General features: G+C 54.2%; 5 protein-coding genes and 2 long non-coding RNA genes across 8 annotated transcripts in view; 3 read left to right on the forward strand and 4 right to left on the reverse strand.

Moving 5' to 3' along the window:
- The first annotated feature begins 141 nt into the window (after positions 1-141).
- LOC6898835 (serine/threonine-protein phosphatase alpha-3 isoform-like) lies at positions 142-1,349 on the forward strand. Its single transcript, XM_002138772.3, has one exon. It carries the CDS (start codon positions 246-248, stop codon positions 1,308-1,310), a length of 1,065 nt encoding a protein of 354 aa, XP_002138808.1. The 5' UTR covers positions 142-245; the 3' UTR covers positions 1,311-1,349.
- On the forward strand, positions 1,334-2,526 carry LOC6898836 (serine/threonine-protein phosphatase alpha-2 isoform-like). The gene has a single exon (XM_002138773.3). It carries the CDS (start codon positions 1,441-1,443, stop codon positions 2,377-2,379), a length of 939 nt encoding a protein of 312 aa, XP_002138809.1. The 5' UTR covers positions 1,334-1,440; the 3' UTR covers positions 2,380-2,526.
- Positions 2,527-3,227: 701 nt separating this feature from the next.
- On the forward strand, positions 3,228-4,024 carry LOC117183755 (uncharacterized). The gene is made up of 2 exons (XR_004468917.1): positions 3,228-3,675; positions 3,749-4,024. It is a non-coding gene; the product is annotated as an uncharacterized lncRNA (long non-coding RNA).
- Positions 3,293-3,871, reverse strand: LOC117183754 (uncharacterized). The gene is made up of 2 exons (XR_004468916.1): positions 3,741-3,871; positions 3,293-3,685 (listed from the first exon to the last, which is right to left on the reverse strand). It is a non-coding gene; the product is annotated as an uncharacterized lncRNA (long non-coding RNA).
- Positions 4,025-5,058: 1,034 nt separating the features above from the next.
- The window catches only part of LOC4805247 (uncharacterized), a 68,797-nt gene continuing 53,753 nt past the window's right edge, over positions 5,059-20,102 (reverse strand). Inside the window, exons 1-7 of one of the 2 annotated variants that reach the window (XM_001361642.4) lie at positions 15,548-15,710; positions 13,404-14,416; positions 12,198-13,338; positions 10,874-12,139; positions 7,018-10,818; positions 6,841-6,956; positions 5,059-6,776 (exon numbers count right to left, since the gene is read on the reverse strand). In XM_001361642.4, the coding sequence (XP_001361679.3) occupies positions 5,217-6,776; positions 6,841-6,956; positions 7,018-10,818; positions 10,874-12,139; positions 12,198-13,338; positions 13,404-14,416; positions 15,548-15,617 (8,967 nt within the window). In that variant the 5' untranslated portion in view covers positions 15,618-15,710 and the 3' untranslated portion in view covers positions 5,059-5,216. Of the gene's footprint in view, positions 6,777-6,840; positions 6,957-7,017; positions 10,819-10,873; positions 12,140-12,197; positions 13,339-13,403; positions 14,417-15,547; positions 15,711-20,102 lie in introns of those variants that run through there. The other variant, XM_015185022.2, reaches the window with a different exon arrangement.
- LOC117183753 (uncharacterized) lies at positions 16,840-17,877 on the reverse strand. Its single transcript, XM_033378817.1, has 2 exons — positions 17,511-17,877; positions 16,840-17,447 (listed from the first exon to the last, which is right to left on the reverse strand). Exons 1-2 carry the CDS (start codon positions 17,871-17,873, stop codon positions 16,959-16,961), a joined length of 852 nt encoding a protein of 283 aa, XP_033234708.1. The 5' UTR covers positions 17,874-17,877; the 3' UTR covers positions 16,840-16,958.
- On the reverse strand, positions 18,673-19,477 carry LOC4805248 (uncharacterized). Its single transcript, XM_001361643.4, has 3 exons — positions 19,271-19,477; positions 19,055-19,206; positions 18,673-18,997 (listed from the first exon to the last, which is right to left on the reverse strand). Exons 1-3 carry the CDS (start codon positions 19,446-19,448, stop codon positions 18,737-18,739), a joined length of 591 nt encoding a protein of 196 aa, XP_001361680.2. The 5' UTR covers positions 19,449-19,477; the 3' UTR covers positions 18,673-18,736.

The following is a 20,102-nucleotide window of genomic DNA, read 5'->3' on the forward strand; positions in this document are numbered from 1 at the left end:
GTGTACATATAACCCTTCTTATGATCGTTCTTATAATATCAAACAATTCTCTAATGGCTCTTTACTGTGGATTGTGTAATGGTTCAGCATCAGCGTCCGGCGATCTCCAAACGTTTCTCCACTAGAACTGTCAAATTGTATTTTTCTTGACTTTTAAATATTTATTAAATTCTGTAAAGACTGTATGAGGGACTCCGTTTTTAGACAGTACACACTACACTACACAGACACTAATTGGCCATAAAATGTCGAGTGGCTCAATATTTTTCCCCGGGGCCAAAAGCCGCTTCTCGACACTGTCTGCGCAGCTGGAGGAGAGCAAGAGGAAATCCAGCATAGTGCACGACAACCTGTTGCGAAGCTCAGTATCTGATGCAGAAGGGTGGAATCTGGTCGATCTGATCAACAGATTGAAGAACTTCCGGAAATCCAAGCAGACACGCGTAAGCATGCTCGAGGACGAGCTGTACCAGCTAATCCACATGGCCCGCGAGATGTTGCTGAGAGAACCAATGCTCCTGTCTGTTGAGGCTCCGGTGCGCGTCGTGGGCGACATTCACGGACAATTCGTGGACCTGTTGCGCATCTTCGATCACATAGGCTATCCGCCATTGGTCAACTATCTCTTTCTCGGAGACTATGTGGATCGGGGCCAGAACTCGATCGAGACGATCACCCTGCTTCTGGCCTTGCGGGTCAAGTATCCCGAGAACGTCTTCCTGCTGCGTGGCAACCACGAGGCACCCGCAGTGAACCGGGTATACGGATTCTTCGACGAGTGCAAGCGTCGCTATACGGTCAAGCTGTGGAAGAGCTACGTCGACTGTTACTGTTGCTTGCCCGTGGCTGCGGTCATTTCGAATCGGATCTTCTGCTGCCATGGCGGTCTGAGCCCGCAGCTAAAGGACCTCAACAACATCAAGTCGATATCCCGGCCCTGCGATGTGCCCGACCAGGGTCTTCTGTGCGACCTGCTGTGGAGCGACCCGGATCGGTATGGCTTCGGCTGGTCGCCGAGTGACCGGGGAGTGAGCTACCTCTATGGCCGGGACGTGCTCGAGAAATTCCTGCATAAGTACGACTTCGATCTGCTATGTCGGGCCCATCAGGTCGTTGAAGATGGCTATGAGTTTTTCGCAAAGCGCCAGCTGGTCACTGTCTTCTCCGCGCCCAACTACTGCGGGCAGTACGATAATGCGGGGGCCTCGATGGGCGTAGATAAGGATTTGATGATCTCGTTCGATGTACAGCGTCCCAGTACCGGTCACAAGGTTATAATAAAAAATGTGATCGCCTCGGCCATCAAGTGACTTTGTCTCAGGCCGGGGCAGGCCCCGATGGGAATGTCATTCCATATGTTTCCATCCGAAAACCGTTGGCTTTTCAGAGCGGCAAAATTAACATTGAGTTGTAGGATACCAGACATTAGAGCAACCGGAAATGACGGCTAGTGTCGTGGCGACGGATGCGGGCAACATTGATCAGCTGATACACAAGATAATCGATGTGCGACGCGCAAAACAGCTCAGTCTTTCAGAGTCTGAAATTCGGGGGATCTGCATGCGATCGCGGGAGGTGTTCCTCTCGCAGCCCATGCTGCTGGAGCTATCCGCTCCCGTGAAGATATGCGGCGACATCCACGGCCAGTTCACGGACCTCCTGCGACTGTTCGACTACGGCGGATATCCGCCGTCCTCCAATTATCTCTTCCTCGGCGACTACGTAGACCGAGGCAAGCAGTCCATCGAAACGCTGTGTCTACTGCTGGCCTATAAGATCAAGTTCCCGGAGAACTTCTTTTTGCTGCGGGGCAACCATGAGAGCGCCGGCATCAACCGCATCTACGGCTTCTACGATGAGTGCAAGCGCCGCTACACAATCAAGCTATGGCGCACCTTTGTCGACTGCTACAACTGCATGCCCGTTTCGGCCGTCGTCGACGAGAAGATCTTCTGCTGCCACGGCGGACTCAGTCCCGACCTGCTCAGCATGAGCCAGATCGGGCAGCTCAGCCGGCCCTGCGATGTGCCCGACAAAGGTCTGCTCTGTGATCTGCTGTGGTCCGACCCGGATCCCAAGATCATGGGCTGGAGCGACAATGACCGCGGCGTCAGTGTCACCTTTGGCGCCGATATTGTTGGCAAGTTCGTGCATCGCAACAAGTTCGACCTGATCTGTCGCGCCCACCAGGTCGTGGAGGACGGCTACGAGTTCTTTGCGAAGCGCCAGCTGATCACCATCTTCTCGGCGCCCAACTACTGCGGGGAGTTCGACAATGCCGGTGCCATGATGTCTGTGGATGAGACGCTGATGTGCTCCTTCTATGTCCTCAAGCCCTCCAAGAAGGCAGGAATGCGAAAGGTCCACTCAAAGGGATGAACTACTGAGAAACTGAAGAGAATCGGGTATCGATCTTATGTTGGGGTGTTGCGCTGTTGTTCCTTGGAAAACTTTTGCATCGCGTTGTATACAAATTTCATGTTTTATTCTGGGTAATAGTATGCACATACATACATATGTACGTTATTTGGAACTGATTTGACATGTTCAATCGTGGCGCCCCCCAAAGAATACAGAAATGCAACAGCTGTCAAAATCTCACCACGGACAACGAAGATTGAAGGCACCAGCCCCCCACGCTGCTGTATGGCAATTAATTTCTCATTGCCCTGGCACTCAAACATTTTAATCAAATGACAAAACCGAAAATAATTTATTTTATAGCACATAATTTACAGCGCACGAATAGCTTCGGCCCCTGCCTCGGCCCCAGGAACGGTTTATTAAATTTTGTTTGCTCTGCCAGGCCAGAGACAGGCCCGAAAACCAGAAACAGGCCACGGATCTGTGGTGCAGTTGTCGTTGGAGCTGGTAGATGGACGCTGGTTACAAGAGCAACCAATCCAATCCAGTCCAGTCCAGTCGGCATTCGGCGAACTAATAGATTTTAAATGTGGCTGTCGCTGTCAGCAACAAGAGTTGTGGATGTGGGGGTGGGGGTGGGTTGGGGTGAGGGAAGGAGCTGCGCTGCTGGGCGACGTGATAAATGCAGCTAAATAAATTGGTCAACGGGCAGGCAGTTGGGTTAACAGACAGTTTGTTGTGACAGCAGCATGGAGATATCAATAGCAACAACAACAACAACAGCAGGGGCAGGTTGGGTATTCCACAGAAGGTGGATATCGCAGTAAAATAATAGACATTTGGGCGTTTTCAGGCATCAAAAATGTACACGTTTTAGTTTGGGTTTTACTACGGCCTCGAAACGATTCCACATATTGATATAAATAGGTATAATGACCTCCTGCTTTCTCATATTCCAAATATGGATACATATACGTCATTGGAATGTTTCGAGGTGGTGGATCTAGGAGCCATTAGATACATTATTCTGGTATGAATGGGGAGAAGAACGCCCGTTTATACGGTGAATGCTGATGAGCAAGGCTCTAAGCGAAGAGAGTATCAGTTGAGAGGGTTCGGACTCTTGCAAGGCCACATTCCAATCTGGCATACAGCATCCTTGGGATTCTCAAATAACACAAAATCAATCCGGTGACAGGCTCGACTCTGACTACACACGTCTATACTTTGAGAAGTGAGAATGGAGAGGAGATTGATTAAGCTGATGTATTGTATATATACAGCTACTTCACGGGAAATGTGGTCCTCTGGGTAGGCAATACTGTTAATGAAATAATAGTCTTGTTCAGACAAAACTAATATGTACTGTTAACAACCTGACAAGTTGCTCGAATAGCGCAGAAGGATGGCGTCTGTGTGGACTTCATATCCAGGATTTGCATCGGATAATCCGAAGCTTCTTCCACTTATGTACATCGATTATTAACGATGCAAGCCGAATTTCTGCAAAACGTGAGTCCCAAACTTCGATTCGTTTGAAACAGAGATGAAATAGCAAACGCCTGCTATTTTGTAGTGACTTTTGTTGCTTACTTCTAATACAGTGCACGATAAATACACGCTTGAAATCTGATCTCTTCTCTGGGACCGCAAGCACTTTCAATTGCTGGAAGAGCTTTCAATAAGTTCATTTATTTGCCATTACACATGACATGCCCCTTCGAGCTGCCGCCCACATGCGGAGCTTGGTATTGTGTAATTTGGCATTAAATCGTTGTCAGCCATTTAATTGCTGGCCATAAATCTAAAACGCAATTGCTTATCGCTGGCTCTTTCAAAGACCCGCTGTCCAGAGTGACCGGCCAAATGCCAGCAATTAAAACCCAATCAAATGGCCTTGCGACAAGTCTTTCGACCACAGAAAGTTGTTCCAGTCCTCGATGGAGTCCATGTTTGGGGCGGGCGGGCGATACCATGGCTCCGATGGATTGTGGTTAGAGGGAGACCTAATCTTGATGGCAATTTCGAATGACAAAACTGTGCGGCAGCCGATTAGCCAAACGGACAAATCTGCCCGTTGAATGGGCATGGCAGCCAATCCGTGCTGGTCCTTTCTTCATTCCGTATTTTGGCAAACTGAGCAAATTTCAATTTGCTTTAAGCGACGCACCGAAGAAAGGCCATGGCGGGGAGGCCAAAGGAACGCATTTGCATTTGCATTTTATTTCCGATGGCTGCGTTTTGCAATTTCTTGGAAACTTTTTCTTTTCGTGTTTTTTGCGTGCCATTGTTTTTGGATTTTGGAAATCGAGTTGGAAGGGCTAGCAGGCCATTTCACTTTTCAACTTTATTCAAGCGGAAAATTGACGTGGCAAACGTAGGCGAAGGGTGGCTGGAGTCGGGAGTCAGCTGTCTGGACGGAAAAAGGAGCAAGAATTTAAAGAGTCTGAAGCGAGACAGGCGTTAAGGCCAACCAACACACTGGAACGGAGTGCAGACATTGGAAAAACGCAGCAAGAAGTCTAGAGATGAGTGTATAAATACCTTAAGATACTCGCGATTTCATTCTTGACAGGAGAATAATAGTCCTTAAAGTATTCTGTGATCCTTTCGCTTTGAAGTAAATGCGCCACAGCGAAAACGTAAGACTTGGGCTAATATTCCCTCTCTTCGTCGTACTTATTGCTATCAAAATTATTTGATATTTTCGTTTGGTATATTTACAAATCGTTCGTGTTCGTGGGAAGATCTAGGGCTCTTCAGAACTAGCAGAGAAATCTATTCTATTCTATAAAGCTAACTAATTGTACAGTATGGCGACCTATCGATCACATCTTTCGGTGAATGAGAGGCTATCGCAGCATGCTGATGGCCAGGGAAACGATGAGGGTCAGGCCCAGGCTCATGGCGGAGAGATGACCCGCTGCTCCGGGCAAATTGGCCGTGTTGCAGCCATCCGTCTTGCAGACCTCGCAGTAGTCATCGTTGGTGATCACGCATTGGATTTCGCTGGCACAGCCGCGTTTGAGATGGCCGTCGAAGTCCTTGGCCGAGACACAACTATCGTCGGCGTCGTAGATGGGACAAACGGCCAGGTAGTTGGGATCCGTGGAGCAGTCCAATTGAGCAACAGAGTTGCAGATGTGGCAGCGGCGTCGGTTGGCGGGGAAGATCTCGATGTTGCACTTGTTGCCGGAGCAGACGGAGCAAGTGCCGTTGGCCTCACAGGCGGCGCCGTCGCTGCTGCTCAGAGCGCTGAGGCAGCCTCTTATTGTGTGTCCGTTCTCCAGGCGGGCGACGCACTGTGAGTTGGGGACGTGGCACGTGACAGTGGTGTTCACAGCTTCCGGATTTTGGGCACACTCCAGGGTCTTACTGGAGTCGCACGACACGCACTCGTCGTCCTCGGGCAGGCGGCTCAGATCGTTACACTCCTTGCCGGTGCAGGTCCACAGCTGATTGGCCTCATGCCACTGCTCGAGGCTGGTGCTGTTCTGGCTGCTGGCGCAGCCCATCAGCTCCACAGCCCCCTCGTTGTACTTGGCGAAGCAGTAGTCCTCCTGGTCGTAGGCCAGACAAGGCTGGGCGCGGCTGCTCGTGCAGGCGGCGTCCACGCAGGTGTGGCAGCTGAGGCGATCCGAGGGAAAGGCGAATGTGTTGCAGCTTCCTCCGGAGCAGGCTGCACAGTTGGTGCCGCTCTCATCGCTGCTGCAGTCGTCCCGATCGTAGAGCTCCTTGTCGTCCAGACAGCTGCGGATGAGGTGTTCGCCATGGAGTGCCACCAGGCACTGGCCCTTGCAGTGTCGCCGGCCCAAGCCGCTGACAGAGGGATCCGTGATGCAGGTCGCATTAGTTTCCGAATTGCAGAAAATACAGCTCACAAACTCCTCGGTGCTCCAGGCGTCGTTGCATTCGTTGGACTTGCAGATGGGGCAGAGTTCGGGGTTCTGGCGACAGTAGCGATCCTCGTAGTCGTCGACATCATCCGAGCAGCCGCGTCGACGGACCGTCACTCCATCCGCCTCGAATACGGTCTTGCAGTCCTGCTCGATGTTCAGGTCACACGCGACTGCTGGTCCCAGCGAGCTGAAGCAGTGCTCGCCCTCGCACTGGTGGCACTTGAGCGGCAGCTCCTGGTAGAATCCATGCAGGCCATCATCCAGGCGGTTGGCCAGATCGATGGCATTGCACTCGCTGCCCACACAGCTGCGGCAGTTGCGGAAGTCGCTCGGATCACAGTCGAGGCTGCTGCTGCAGCCGCGAGTGGTCACATTTCCGGCGGTCAGGGAGGTCTTGCACGTCTCTGTATCGCTGACCCAGGGACAGGCCAAGGCGTAGCTGGGATCCGACTCGCAGAAGACGTCGTCCTCAGAGGTGCACGTGTAGCACAATTGACGATCCGCAGGGAAGATCTGAAAGACGTTCGATTGGGTTAGTACTTTCTGCTCTTATTGATGCTATCCGAATCCGGGTTACTTCACGATTGCAGCCATCAGAAGAGCACACGGAGCAGTTGGCATCGCTGCCCAGCAGGCAAGCGGCAAAGTCGGACTGTTCCTGGTCGTACAGACATCCTCGTGTGGTGGCACCATCTGCCAGAGGAGGAGAAAAAAGATTAGCATTGGGCCCTAATTGATATGCGGCTGTACTTGCCGCTCAGAAGGCGCGTGACACAGCCGGTATGCGGCATTTGGCTGCAGGTGTCGAAGCTGCCGACGGCCTGGGCATTGGTGGCGCAGGAGGGATCCTCGCGAGAGTCGCACACGGCACAGCGAACGGGTACCGGGAGCTGGGGGACGTTGCAGTTGGCGCCTTGGCAGACGGAAATGCGCTTGGTCTTGATGATGCTTTCCTCGTCTTGGTTGCGGAAAGAGCCCACGCATCCCAGCTGCTGGATGCTGTTGTCCTCGTCCATCCACAGGAAACAGCTGTCGTTGGGCTTGTAGACGGCGCACGGCTTGGGCGAGGGATCCTCACACTCGTCGCCGACGCAGGTGTAGCAGCTGAGGCGATCCTCGGGCAGGCTTTGGACATTGCACGAAGCTTCGCTGCAGGCGGAGCAGGTGGAGTCCGTGCCCGCTGAGCAGGTGAGCCGGTCGGACTCTTCCTTGTCATCCAAACAGCTGCGGATGAGGTCGAGTCCGGAGTCAGAGCTGCCGTACAGGGCGGTCATGCAGCCGCCCTGGCACTGGCGGGTCTTGTGGCTCGCCATGAGCGGCTCCCACAGGCAGCTGGCGTCCTTGAAGGTGTCGCAGTAGATGCAGGTGTTGTATTGGCTCAGATCGTTGGCGCTGTTGCAGTTGTTGGACTTGCAAGAGGGGCAGCTGGCCTCGTTGATGCCACAGTAGGTGGATACGGAGGCATCCGCTTCGACCGCGTCCTGGCAGCCGCGACGGGTGACTACGCCGTCGGTGCCAAAGACTGTGAGGCAGTCCTGCTCGTTGTTGTCCTGGCACTTGACACTCGGAATGTTCTCCTCCTGGCAGGCCGTGCCCTCGCAGGTCAGACAGCTAAGCGGCAGATCCTGCCACTTGCCATGGTTGTCGTCCGCCTTGGCGGCCAGATCCACCTGGTTGCAGCCGTCGCCCTCGCAGTAGACGCACGTCTTGGAGTCTGCCTCGCAGCTGAGGGAGGTGGAGCAGCCCCTGTAGGTGACGCCGTTGCGCAGATTGGTCACACACTGGTCCTCGGCCTCGTACAGGTAGCACACGGTTAGGCTGCTCGGGTCGGACTCGCAGGTGGCGTCAGTGTCCGAGTTGCACACGTGGCAGGAGCGGCGGTCGGCGGGATACACCTCCTTGTTGCAGGAGGCGCCTTGGCAGGAGCTGCAGTTGGCGGAGGTGCCGTTGTAGCAGGAGAGGAACTCGTCATCCTCCAGGCTGGACAGGCAGCCGCGCTCGGTGCTGCCGTCGGACAGGACACGCGAGTAGCACTCAGGCAGACCCGTCACCTCGCAGCTGGTGACACTGGCCACGCTCCCGGGAGTAATGGCACAGCTGGCGTCCGTGCGGGAGCTGCACAGAGCACAGGTCTGGGCCTCGGGCAGAGACTCAATGGTGTTGCAGTTCTCCTCGCCGCAGGTGAGCAGCAGCTTGGCGCGCTGCAGCTGCAAAATCTCCTCGTGGCTGAGCTCGCTCACGCAGCCGAGGGCGGAGACGGAGCGCTGCTCATCGAAGCGAATGTAGCACTGGTCGTTATCCCTGTAGTTGGAGCAGATGGTGGCCTCCGCTTTCTGGCAGTCGTCGCCCTGGCAGATCAGGCAGCTGTGCCGCGAGGCCACCAGATCCTCCGTGTTGCACTTGGCCTCGTCGCAGGTGGCACAGAACGATTTGCTGCCGGCCTTGCATGCGTCGCGGTCCTCCTTCTCCAGATCGTCGTAGCAGTTGCGCACCAGAGCGTAGCTGGGGTCCGTCGTTTCGCCGAACAGGGGCAAGAAGGCGGACACACAGCTCTCGTGGCACTGGCGCGTCTTGCCGATCGAGTCGGGCTCCGCCAGGCACGCGGAATTCTGGCTGGAGTCGCAGACCAGACACTCCACATAGGAGTCCTGGCTGTTGGCCACGTTGCAGCCGTTGGAGTTGCAGCGGGGACACCGGCTGGGCTGCTCCTCGCAGTAGGAGGATGCCTCGAAGACCTTCTCGGAGCACCCGCGCTCCGTCACGGCTCCGCTGGCGTCGAACACCGTCACACAGTTGTCATAGCTGGTGCACGTCTCGAGGGTTCCGCCACCGGTGGCGGCGCACTCTGTGGCGCCGGAGCAGGCCAGGCAGCTGATGGGAACCTCTTGCCAGGTGCCGGGGAAGCCATCCTCATTGATCCGCCCCAAATCGATGGTGTTGCATCCGTTGGCGCCGCTGCAGATGCGGCAAGTGCGGGAGTCACTGGGGTCCGAGCAGCTCAGGCTGGAGCCGCAGCCCCTGTGGGTCACGCCGTCGAGCAGGGTCGTCACGCAGGAGTCTTCGTTGGCATACACGGGGCACACGGTGCTGCTGCCGCTGCTGGGGGACGAGGCGCAGTTGGGGTCGCTGGCGGAGTCGCACTGATAGCAGCTGCGACGATCCGCCGGGAAGACAGTCAACCCGTTGCAATTGGTGCCAGTGCAGGTGTCGCAGAGTCCTCCGTGGTCGCCGGTGAGGCAGCCGTAGAAGTCGTCGCTATCGAGGCTCGAGAGGCAGCCGCGGACGGTTGTGCCCTTGGCATCGATGTGGGTGACGCACTCCGTGTACGGCAGGTCGGCGCACACGTCGGTGGTCTGCAGTTGGTTGGGATGCGTTGCGCAGCGAGCATCCACCAGAGAATTGCACTGCAGACAGCTGTTCGGATCGGGAACGATGTCGTAGAAGTTGCAGTTGTTGCCGGAGCACAGAAACATGGCCTTCTGGGCCACCAGCTCCTTGATGACCTGCGTCTCGAAGTCGCTGGCACAGCCCATGGCCACCACGTCGCCCGCGTTGTAGGCGAGGTAGCATTGATCCTCGGGCCTGTAGGCCAGGCACTTGGTCGTGGTCGGATCCTCGCACTCGGGGTCGGAGCAGACGTAGCACTCCTGGGGGTTCTCGATGATGTCGCCGCCGTTGCAGAGTGCTCCCTCACAGGAGTTGCAGTTGGCGTGGGTTCCTGCGGCGCAGGTGGTGCGCTCCGCTTCGTTGAGATCGTCCAGACAGCCGCGGATCGGCAGCAGAGCCGAGTCGACGGAGGAGCTGCGTGGATACAAGCCCGTCATGCACTGGCCCTGGCACTTCCTAGTGCTCGTGGGCGTCTCCCAGGCGCAGGATGAGTCCTCATCCGCGTCGCAGAAGTAGCAGTCCACGTACGCGTCCAGGCTGAGGGCGTTGTTGCAACCATCCGACTTGCACTGCGGACAGCTGTCCCTGTTCAGGTCGCAGTAGTCCGCGTTGGCCGACTGCACGGCGTCGCTGCATCCCCTGGCCACCACCTGACCCGCCGCATTGAAGACTGTGACGCAGGTCTGCTTGTTGTTGCCCTGGCACTGGGCGGGCTCCGAGCCCACCGAAGCACAACTGGCGGCATCATTGCACACGTGGCAGCTCAGCGGGAGATCCTGCCACTTGCCGGGCTCACCCACATATCCGGACTGCAGGTCCACATCGTTGCAGTTCTCCCCGGAGCAGGTGCGGCAGGTGCCGGCCTGGCTCTCGTCGCAGTTGATCTCCGACTGACAGCCGCGACGGGTGCGCCCCTTGGACAGACTGGTCACGCAGGCGTCCTCCTTATTGTAGGTGCGACAGTAGCCGCCGTAGCTGGCGGGGGCCGTGGCACAGTCCGCATCGCTGTTGGAGTCGCAGCGCAGGCACTGCAGCCAATCCGCGGGGTACACCTCTGAGTTGCAGCCGTTGGTGCCGCAGATCTGGCAGCTGGCGCTGCTGCCACTGGAGCATTCGTCAAAGAGCTCGTCGTCCGTGTCCATCAGGCAGCCGCGGTGCAGGACGCCGTCTGGGGAGACATGTAAATATTAATTTGGATTCTATTGCATTTGATCTGCACTTGCCTTCATCGATGTGGCTGTAACACTCTGGATTGATGTAGTGCTGGCAGACAGCCGCTTCTACGGGCTCATCACCTGCCACACATCCAGCATCCCCGGTGGAGTTGCAAATGTTGCACGAAACTCCAACGGTGTTAAGCTTGTCGTTCGTGTTGCAGTTGTCGCCGGAGCACAGCAACAGGTCCCGGCGATTGGCCAGCAGGAACGCGTCCTCCAGATCTGAGGCACAGCCCATCTTCTCGACGCTGAGGTCGCCCACATGAATGTAGCACTGATCGGCGGAGCGATAGCCGAGGCAGAGCTGACTCTCGGGGGTGGCGCAGTCGGAGGAGCCCGTACAGAAATTGCAGCTGAGGCGATCTTCGGGCACAGCGGCATTGTTGCAATTGGCGCCCGAGCAGGCCACGCAGTGGTCCAAGGTGCCGTCGGTGCAGGCCGAGCGATCGTCGTACTCCAGATCGTCCAGACAGCCGCGGGCCAGATCGAGGATGGTATTGGCCTCCGAGTTGCGGGGATAGAGACCGGTGAAGCAGCTGCCCTGGCAGGAGATGCTCCGCGTCACGTCGTCCACTTTGCGGACGCACTCCGCCTGGTCGGCGCCATCGCACAAGAGGCAGTCCACGTAGGTGTCCAGGTCCCTGGCATTGTTGCAGGCCGTGGACTTGCAGAACTTGCACTGACCCGGCTGCTCGTCGCAGAACTGCAGCAGCTCCTCGTCCGCGTACAGCTCATCCGTGCAGCCGCGAAGCACCACCAGACCCGCGGTGTCGAAGACGGTGGCACAGTTCTGTTCGTCGTTGTCCACGCACTTCTTCAGGGAGCCCAGGCTCGTGCCCTGGCACTCGGTGCCGTTGCAGGTGTAGCAGTTGACGGGCGGCGTGGACCACTTGCCGGGGTAGCCGATGTAGGAGCTCTGGAGGTCCGCCACGTTGCAGTTGTCCTTGCCGGAGCAGAGGCGGCAGTGCTGCTTGTCGGTGTCATCGCAGGTGAACTCCCGCTGGCAGCCGCGGTAGGTCTTGCCGCTCACCAGCTTGGCGCTGCAGCCCTCGTCCGTCAGATAGAAGGGGCAGACGCTGGCTGCGTCCGGGGCGGAGGAGCAGCTGGGATCCGTCACAGAGTCACAGCGCTGGCAGCGCCGACGATCGGCGGGATAGATGTCCGTGTTGCAGCGTTCGCCCTCGCAAACTTCGCAGCTGCTGTTGCCCGAGAGGCACGCGGTCAGCTGCTCGCGTGGCAGGCTGCTCAGACAGCCGCGTTGCGTGATGCCATCTAAAAGGAAAAGAGGAAGGAATGGAGATTGGATTTCCCAATAGGCCGAGCCACTCACTTGTCACACGCGTCATGCAGCTGGTGTAGGGCAGGACGCCGCACCTGCCGATCAGGGCGATCTTGCTGGGATCCACGGCGCAGTTGGGATCCTCCGAGGAGTCGCAGGCCACGCAACTGGTGGCCGTGGGCAGGTTGTCGAAGAAGTTGCAGTTGGCCTCGTCGCAGAAGAGCAGCGAGTGGAAGTTGTCGTCGACGAACTCGTCCTCCAGGTCGGACAGACAGCCCATGGAGGTGATGTCCCCGTCGTCCTGGTTGAACAGGATGTAGCACCGGTCCTCGGGACTGTACTCTCCGCACTGCAGAGGACTGGGATCACCACACTCCTCGCCGGAGCACTGGTAGCAGCTGAGTGTGGCCTCGACAAGCTGTGCCACGTTGCAGTCGGCCTCGTCGCAGGCCACACAATCGCTGTCCTCTCCGTTGATGCATCGCTGCTGGTCCTCCTCGTCCTTGTCGTCCAGGCAGCCGCGCACGGTGTCGTAGACGGTGCTCTCACTGGACCGGCGCCGCAGGGCAGTCATGCAATGGCCGTTGCAGCTGCGTCTGGCCTCGACCTTCGTGGGATTGCGGGCACAGTCGGTATTCTCGGCATCGCAGTAGAGGCACGCTGTGTAGCTGTCCAGGGATGTGGCCCTGTTGCAGCCGTTGGAGTTGCAGTTGTGGCAGCTGCCGCCGTTGGCATCGCAGTACGCCCCGAAGGACTCCTCCACCACCTGGCTGCAGCCCCGAGCGGAGACCACACCCGTCGCATCGAAGACCGTCATGCAGTACTCCGCCTCGGTGGCGCAGGACACTTCCTCAATGGTGCTGGCCGCGCAGGAGGCGGTGTCCTGGCAGCTCTGACAGCTGAGCGGCAGTTCCTGCTGCCAGGGACCCGGATTGCCGTCCTCCAGACGCTTCAGGTTGGCCGTGTTGCAATCAGAGCCAGAGCAGAGCTGGCACTTCTGGGGACTCGTCGAGTCGCACTCCAGCGAGGCACTGCATCCGCGCTTGGTGTTTCCGGCCAGGTCCAGGCTGGTCACGCAGTGCTGGCTGCCGGTGTGCAGCAGGCAGAGGGCGGCGGAGGCTGGAGACGCCTCGCAATTGGGGTCCTCGGTGGAGTCGCAGGTCTGACAGCTCAACCGCTCGGTGGGATGCAGCTGAAAGCGACAGGGTTTTGGGTTAGAGGGATATTCCGAGAGCGAGGAACCCTTGCTATATTCACCTTCAGGTTGCAGTTCTCTCCGGAGCACTTGGCGCACTGCGTGGCATTGCTTTCGCGCAGACAATCCAGGTACTCCGCGCCCTCCAGAGTCGTCAGGCAACCGCGCTCCGTGTGTCCATTGCCCAGAATCCGCGTGTAGCAGTCCGTGTTCACGGCGTTGTCGCACTCCGTCTCCGACTCTACCAGGTCCGGATCGACGGCGCAGTCGGCATCAGTTCTGGAGCTGCATAGCTTGCAGCTCTGAGGCGCAGGGAGGGCGGTAGCCACATTGCAGTTGTCCGCCCCGGAGCAGTACCAGAGGCGTTTGTTCTCCTCGAGGAGCTGCACATCGCTGACATTGAACTGGCTGAGGCAGCCCTGTGCGGCGAGCGTTCCGGACTCGTCGAACTCGATGAAGCAGTGCTCCACGTCGTCGTCGGCGGGCACGGCGCGGCAGGTCTGGGGCTGGGGACTGGAGCAGTCGCCGCGGCAGGAGTTACAGCTGCCTCGGACGCCCAGCTCCACCTGGTTGCAACTGGCTCCCGTGCAGGCCACACAATGCGGAAAGGTTCCCTCGGCGCAGGCCTCGCGATCGTCGTAGTCCAGGTCGTCCAGGCAGGTCCTCACCAGCTCCAGGGGAGCCTTGGCGTCACTGGTGGTGGGATACAGGGCCGTGATGCACTGCTGGTGGCACCGTCGCCGATCCTTCACCAGCTCAATGTCGAAGACGCAGTTGTCGTCGCTCTGGGCGTCGCAGTACACGCAATCCACCAGCTCCGAGTCGGTACTCAGGCTGTTGCAGCCATTGGAGCGGCACTGGTAGCACTTGTCCTGGTCCGCCGAGCAGGCCGTCACCAGGTTGTCGCTGCAGCCGCGCTGCACCACAGCCCCGTCGCTGTCGAAGATGGCCACACAGTTCTGGGCGTCGTTGTCGAGGCACTTGCGCAGGGTGCCAGAGTCGGCGGCGCACTCCGCCAGGCTGTCGCATTCGTAGCAGTTTATGGGGCCCGAATGCCAAATGTGCACAAAGGGATCTGCAAATAAAGATGGCCAAACTCTGTGATGCAACTTTCTTGGTAATATTTCATGCAGGACTGCCGAAGTCGCAGGAAAATCAATGCAAATAAATGCCCAAATTCTATCGCTATTATCGACACGCGGGTGGTTACGTATTCGCAGTACTATTTATGGGGCTTTCGGCAATCGAATTATATGTTATTTATGGGTATATGGATGCAGGCGCTGCCGTAACGACAGCGCCATGATCTGATCCGGACTGAGGGTCGCCGCTTCCTTATCGACTCAATAAATTAGTAATTGCCTTATGGGGGCCCGTAAAACGTCAATTCTATGGCGATCGTCTCGCAATCTATACAGCACTCGTATATAGATACAGGGAAGTCGCCTGTCGCCCGAATGTTGTGGGCAAAAGTGAAAGGCACTACTTTAATCCATAAGTCACGTGAAATATAGCAGAAAATTGGTTCTTTTGGAAAGAACTTAACCAACGGGTGCTTTGAAGGCCTTAGGAAATTCCCATGTACCTGTTGACGGACTCGTATGATGGCATTTACTAGTTAAAAGTACGTTTAAATTTGGAAATTTAAAGGAAGTTCAAAACAGGGACACCTTAAACGAACCCTTTAAAGAGCTTTCCGTTGCAGATAATATTTCTGTAAGCCACTTTATGGCACATCGAAAAATCCCAGCACTCCAAGGGTGTTCTGTTGCTTTCTGTTGCTGTTCAAAGTCCATTTTTAATCTTTCACAAAATCAGCTTAATCCATACGAATCAAGAGCACTCGAGTCTGCGAGTGTTTCACAACAAAAAAAGCGCATTACAGCAGATATTGACGCTATCCTCCAATGAGGAAATGAAAGTGGAGCTCTTACATTTATGGCAAAGATAATACAGACATGATTCATAAGTGTCAGTGTCGGTTTTCCTTTAATATCTGTTTTAGAAGGGGAATAACACGCCAGCAGATAAGATAGGGCCAACATTTTTGCCAGGGAGGACACTGATGATTAATCTTTGGTTTATCCATACAGTACAGTTTTTTAAGCGATTTGCCACACTCTTTCGTTCACACACTGTCTGTGATTTCACTTTCACTTGGGGCTAGGGCTAGCCCTTATCCTTTGAGGGGCTTGGGCCCACCTACCATTGGCACTGGTTTGATTTGCACTTAGTGCAAGAAGCAGCAGGGCTGCTCCTGCAGCGATTAACTTCATGATCGGATCGATTCGAGGGCTCTTCAAACCCTTTTCTTGACCGTGGGCACTCGCGTATTACCAACAAAAATTGATTCGGGCAACTAATTTCGTGATGGCCGCGGCGAGGCCTTTTATAGATTCCGCTACGACAAGTGAAAAGTGCCGGCGTTCGATCGATCGGACGGACGGTGCTATCGGAGCTGTTTGATTATTGCTCTATATTATTGGACACAGCGATTATATGGGTGGCTCTGTTGCTATAGCTCTATGGCCGATAAAGCGATTTCGCAGTCCCCCGATTATTTAGAGCCGAGTGCGAGGGGGGATTTAACATAAAAAGGCAAAAACAACGGCCCCGATAAGCCCATCATAATCGAACGAATACGTTCGATAAGGCTCTCGATGGACAGCCCAAATATATGTTTGCTGATTAGATGGGCTTAGCCCTAGAGAGGCTATTGGCCAAGGGTTCCACTCTCCAACTAAATGAAGTCCATTTTGCGTAGTTGCAAATCAAATAAATGCACTTCAAACACTATCATCCAAAGAGACGTGCATCGGGCATTCCCCCTAGGTTTTATCGATAGTTCTGTGCATCTCACAGATGGCGCTTTTCCACACTTACGGGGCCATAAATCTTTTGCCGTGGCATGAAAATTCCAGATATACATAGGCTTCCAATGGCCTTTCTTTGTGAAAGGAAGCGCACGAAATTAATTAAATAATATGTATGTATGGGATGTGTGTTTCTATCTAAGAATATCGTGATTAAACCGGTGGAGAGCCCTCGCCTCCAAGAGTTCTTAGAGTTCTGAATCACAGCCGGCTATTCGTTTAAAATACGTTGCATATAACCTATTTTTCGGGAATACCCAATCAAACTTTATGGCACTGGAACATAGATTAATCAAAATGATTCGGTTACCAAGCACTTAAATAGATGAATCTGGTATTTTTTGAAATTCCCAATAATTTGATAATCTTTCCTAATCTAAGATGACTTGAAATTCGGTTTAATGATAAGTGAAAATTAATGAAATCGGTTTTGATTTCTCGATGATCCAATTTAGCAATTGCACAATCAGGTCTAAGATTATTTAATGTACAATGCCATACAAATTTACAAATATTGCCAGATTTCAACCAAAATAGATTCCAAAATTGCAGGAAAAAATCCAGCAGCATAGAACTTTGGGTTGGTGGTCTCTATAAAGGCCATATACAAGCCAAGCCCCGTAGATTGTATTTGAGCGCGGACAGAATTTATTGGATACCATAAAAATTAGTTTAACAATACATAGATTAGGTTCGGGAGAAGGCCGTGGGAATTAAAGCTAAAGGCATAATCGAATTTTGGGATTATTTATGAAGGGTGTAAACAAATACAGCCAATGGGACTATGATCAGCGGAATGGAGGAGGCAGCGGAGTGCAGGCTGAGAGCAGAGTTGGGTTCGGCTGTAGTTGGCGGTGCTGTGGGTTGTGGAGAAGCTGTTGTTGGTTGTGGTGATGCGGTGCTTGGTGTTGTTTGTGGTGAAGCGGTGCTTGGTGTTGCTGTGGATTGTGTTGGTGTACTCGTTGTTGAGGTTGATGTGGAAGTAGATTCTGTTGTAGGCTCGGGAGCTGCATTGAAGTCGATTATCTCATCGTTGCAATGGGGTCGCTCGAGAGGATCGCACAGCTGGCAGTTGCTATTGGCCAGGCAATCCAGCTGATCCGAAAGGCTCAAAGAACAGCCCCGTTCCAGGCGCTCTTCCACCAATTTCGTAAAGCAAAAACTTCTACCTGTCCGCGCGATGGGACATCTTTGAGATACTAGAAGCTGAGGGGCATCCACACAGTGCTCATCCTGTAGGAAATATCAAATGGTTATAATAAATGAAGCAATCTTTCCATTATTCACAATATTCACCCCACTTTCCGCACACTGGAGACAACCGGATCTCGCAGATCCTAGAGTGTTGCACTTTTCGGAGACACAGATCTCACAGTCGACTCCCCCCGAAGGGCCGTGACACTGTTCCCTCCAGCCAGCCTCGAGACCCTCCAGGCAGCCCTGGGCCTGGACTATGCCGCCTTGGAAGACACTGGCACAGGCGTCCAGTCGGTCGGAGCACTGCTCCTCCGCCTGGTAGCTGCTTCTCTGGCAGTTGATGCCGCGACAGTAGATACATTTCTCCAGCCCCAGAGCCGAGCTGCTCGCCAGGAGCAGTCCAAGGAGACATCCTAGAGCGGAAGACGTGCGGTTTGACATTGTAGAAGGCGAATTAAGCATTTGGGAGAGCCTTCACTCCTGCCCACGGCTTTATATCAATTCTGGCTGCTCGAGAGTCCTCTGTTGATTCGGCTCAAGTGGGCAAACAACCCAATCTACAACCCGGTGACATCTCTTGAGATTTGCAAAAACAAGCCTGTTGTCTTCGCGGGGTTGCCTAAGCCCCCCGGCACTCGAGAGGGTTCTCTCCCTCCGGTTCTCTGGTGAAGTTCTTCGATTAGGCATGAGTGGTGGTAGTTTCTTAGTCACGAGCAAATAAACAAGTTCCCAATGGTAATGGAATTTTTTCGATTCTATTAGTCCCCCCTTATCAAAGTTCTTTAGATTAAATGCGGCTCGGACAATCGCAAGGGATTGAATAGGTCTTCAGGAACAACTCTAATTGAAGGTTAATTGCACAGAAATGACGTGCGACTTCAAAGGTCATCAGAGGATGTCACGGGATACTTAAAGCGGGTATAAAGATCCTAAAGATTATCTGTGATGGTTGATCTTTCTTTTTGATAATCATAGATCACTACCACACAAATATTCAACGATATTTGACATATCTAGGATACATATATTCGTATATTCTTTGTATTTAAGAAATCATCGATCATTCTGTCCAAAACGACTCTGTAATCTCGGTTACACTATTTATAAAAGGTCTGTGATTTGCTTTTAAGAGCTCCATGTTTTTTGTATTCCATACCCTACCTCTATAAAGTCAGGACTTTGGGGATCACATTCTGGTCCCAAAAATATATGTTTAAGAATCGTATGCAAGAATCTACCGACTCTGGTTACTCTACCAGAAATTTGATATAGACTTTATTTAAATCTCTTTAATTATACGAAAAAATGCATATTTAATCGGGAAGTTATCTTAGAGAGCGAGTGAAACGATTGCCAGCGCTGGATGCTGCGGAAATGTTGACGGCATTGCAGTTCCGGATGTCGCCCGGGGAGCACAGAAGGCAGTTGGCATCCCCCAGGCAGCTCTGCTGGTCGATCTCCGTGGTGGAGCAGCCGCGCTGGGTCGTGCTGCCCGAGGACTTCACGTAGCAGTAAGAGTTGGGGGCAGTCGGAGCGGCACAGCGAGTGGCCTGCAAGGTGTCGGCATTCTCAGCACAATTGGAGTCCTTCAGAGAGCCACGAGATTAGAAAGGATGTAGAGGGACGTAATACTCTGTGTTTACCTTGCTGGAGTCGCACTGGATGCAGGCATACTTTGCCGAGCCCAAAGTATTGCAGCGATTTGTGTTGCACTTGTGGGAGGATTGGGGATCGGCGCTGCGTGCCCGCAACGAGCTAGGGATCTCCAGAGAGCAGCCCTTGTACAGGACCTGGGCTGTAATAGTCCATGGGTTCAAGGATTATCTTATGCACCAAAGGGGAGGAAATCTTGCACTCACCTTCATTGAAGATGGTCTCACAGTAGTCCAGGGAGTCCGCGCAGACCTGCTCCTTCTGAAGAAAGCTGCTCTGGCACTCGGCGCCCTCGCAGCTGTGGCATGTGAGGACAATGTTTCCTGCCGCGCAGCCCGCCAGGCAGACAACCGCCAGCGTAATCAGGATTGCTGTGTCTTTCATTGTGGTGCCTCAAATGTCGGGCAATCGGCCAAAGCGCTCGGCTTTTATACCGCCAGCCACTCGAAACGGCCAACTGGAGGGCACTCGAGCCCATCGAGTGTGCGAGTGTGTGTAAATGGCCGAGCCACTCGAATGTGCTCTGTGAAGAGCCGACAGCTCGGGACAGTGGCATAGGTACAGCACATGATAGAATCCGATGGGACACTATCGGGTCTCGAGATTGTGGGTTTCAAGGAATAGGAAATTTTTGAAGCTTACGGTCGGGGCGGGTAGATAATAAAAAAACACAATCGAGTAGAGCACCAACGAGGAACTAGTTGTACCTCGTCCTCCGACAAGAGAGGATCTGAGAGTTGGGCAGGCGTATCCCAATGGATGGTTGGTCATTCTGGGGCCTCGGATATCTTAAAAGGAGTTAGTTTTAGGGCCTGTACCCTGACAAGTGGCTTCTAAAACGTTTCTTCACTTTTGAATGTCCAATACGAACTTTTCTTATTGAAAAACACAAAAGTAAAACCTGAAAGGGGCTAATTCCACTGCAAACGGTTGCTATTCGACTGACCCTCATTGTATGTGCTGCCATTTTTTCGCAGGGAGATTCCATTCCCACCACAATCACCACATGCTACCCCCATGATAGATTAATGGAATATT

Source organism: Drosophila pseudoobscura, chromosome 3 (genome assembly GCF_009870125.1).
Source record: "Drosophila pseudoobscura strain MV-25-SWS-2005 chromosome 3, UCI_Dpse_MV25, whole genome shotgun sequence".
In the NCBI taxonomy this organism is placed as follows: domain Eukaryota; kingdom Metazoa; phylum Arthropoda; class Insecta; order Diptera; family Drosophilidae; genus Drosophila; species Drosophila pseudoobscura.

Excerpts from the sequence above, each read along its gene's own strand:
- LOC6898835 (XM_002138772.3), top strand. The coding sequence starts at position 246 with ATGTCGAGTGGCTCAATATTTTTCCCCGGGGCCAAAAGCCGCTTCTCG.
- LOC6898836 (XM_002138773.3), top strand. The coding sequence starts at position 1,441 with ATGACGGCTAGTGTCGTGGCGACGGATGCGGGCAACATTGATCAGCTG.
- LOC117183753 (XM_033378817.1), bottom strand. The coding sequence starts at position 17,873 with ATGCTTAATTCGCCTTCTACAATGTCAAACCGCACGTCTTCCGCTCTA. Across the intron at positions 17,448-17,510 it reads TCCAGTGTGCGGAAAGTGGG|GATGAGCACTGTGTGGATGC; the intron begins GTGAATATTGTG and ends TATTTCCTACAG.
- LOC4805248 (XM_001361643.4), bottom strand. The coding sequence starts at position 19,448 with ATGAAAGACACAGCAATCCTGATTACGCTGGCGGTTGTCTGCCTGGCG. Across the intron at positions 19,207-19,270 it reads TGAGACCATCTTCAATGAAG|CCCAGGTCCTGTACAAGGGC; the intron begins GTGAGTGCAAGA and ends GGACTATTACAG. Across the intron at positions 18,998-19,054 it reads TCCAGTGCGACTCCAGCAAG|GACTCCAATTGTGCTGAGAA; the intron begins GTAAACACAGAG and ends GGCTCTCTGAAG.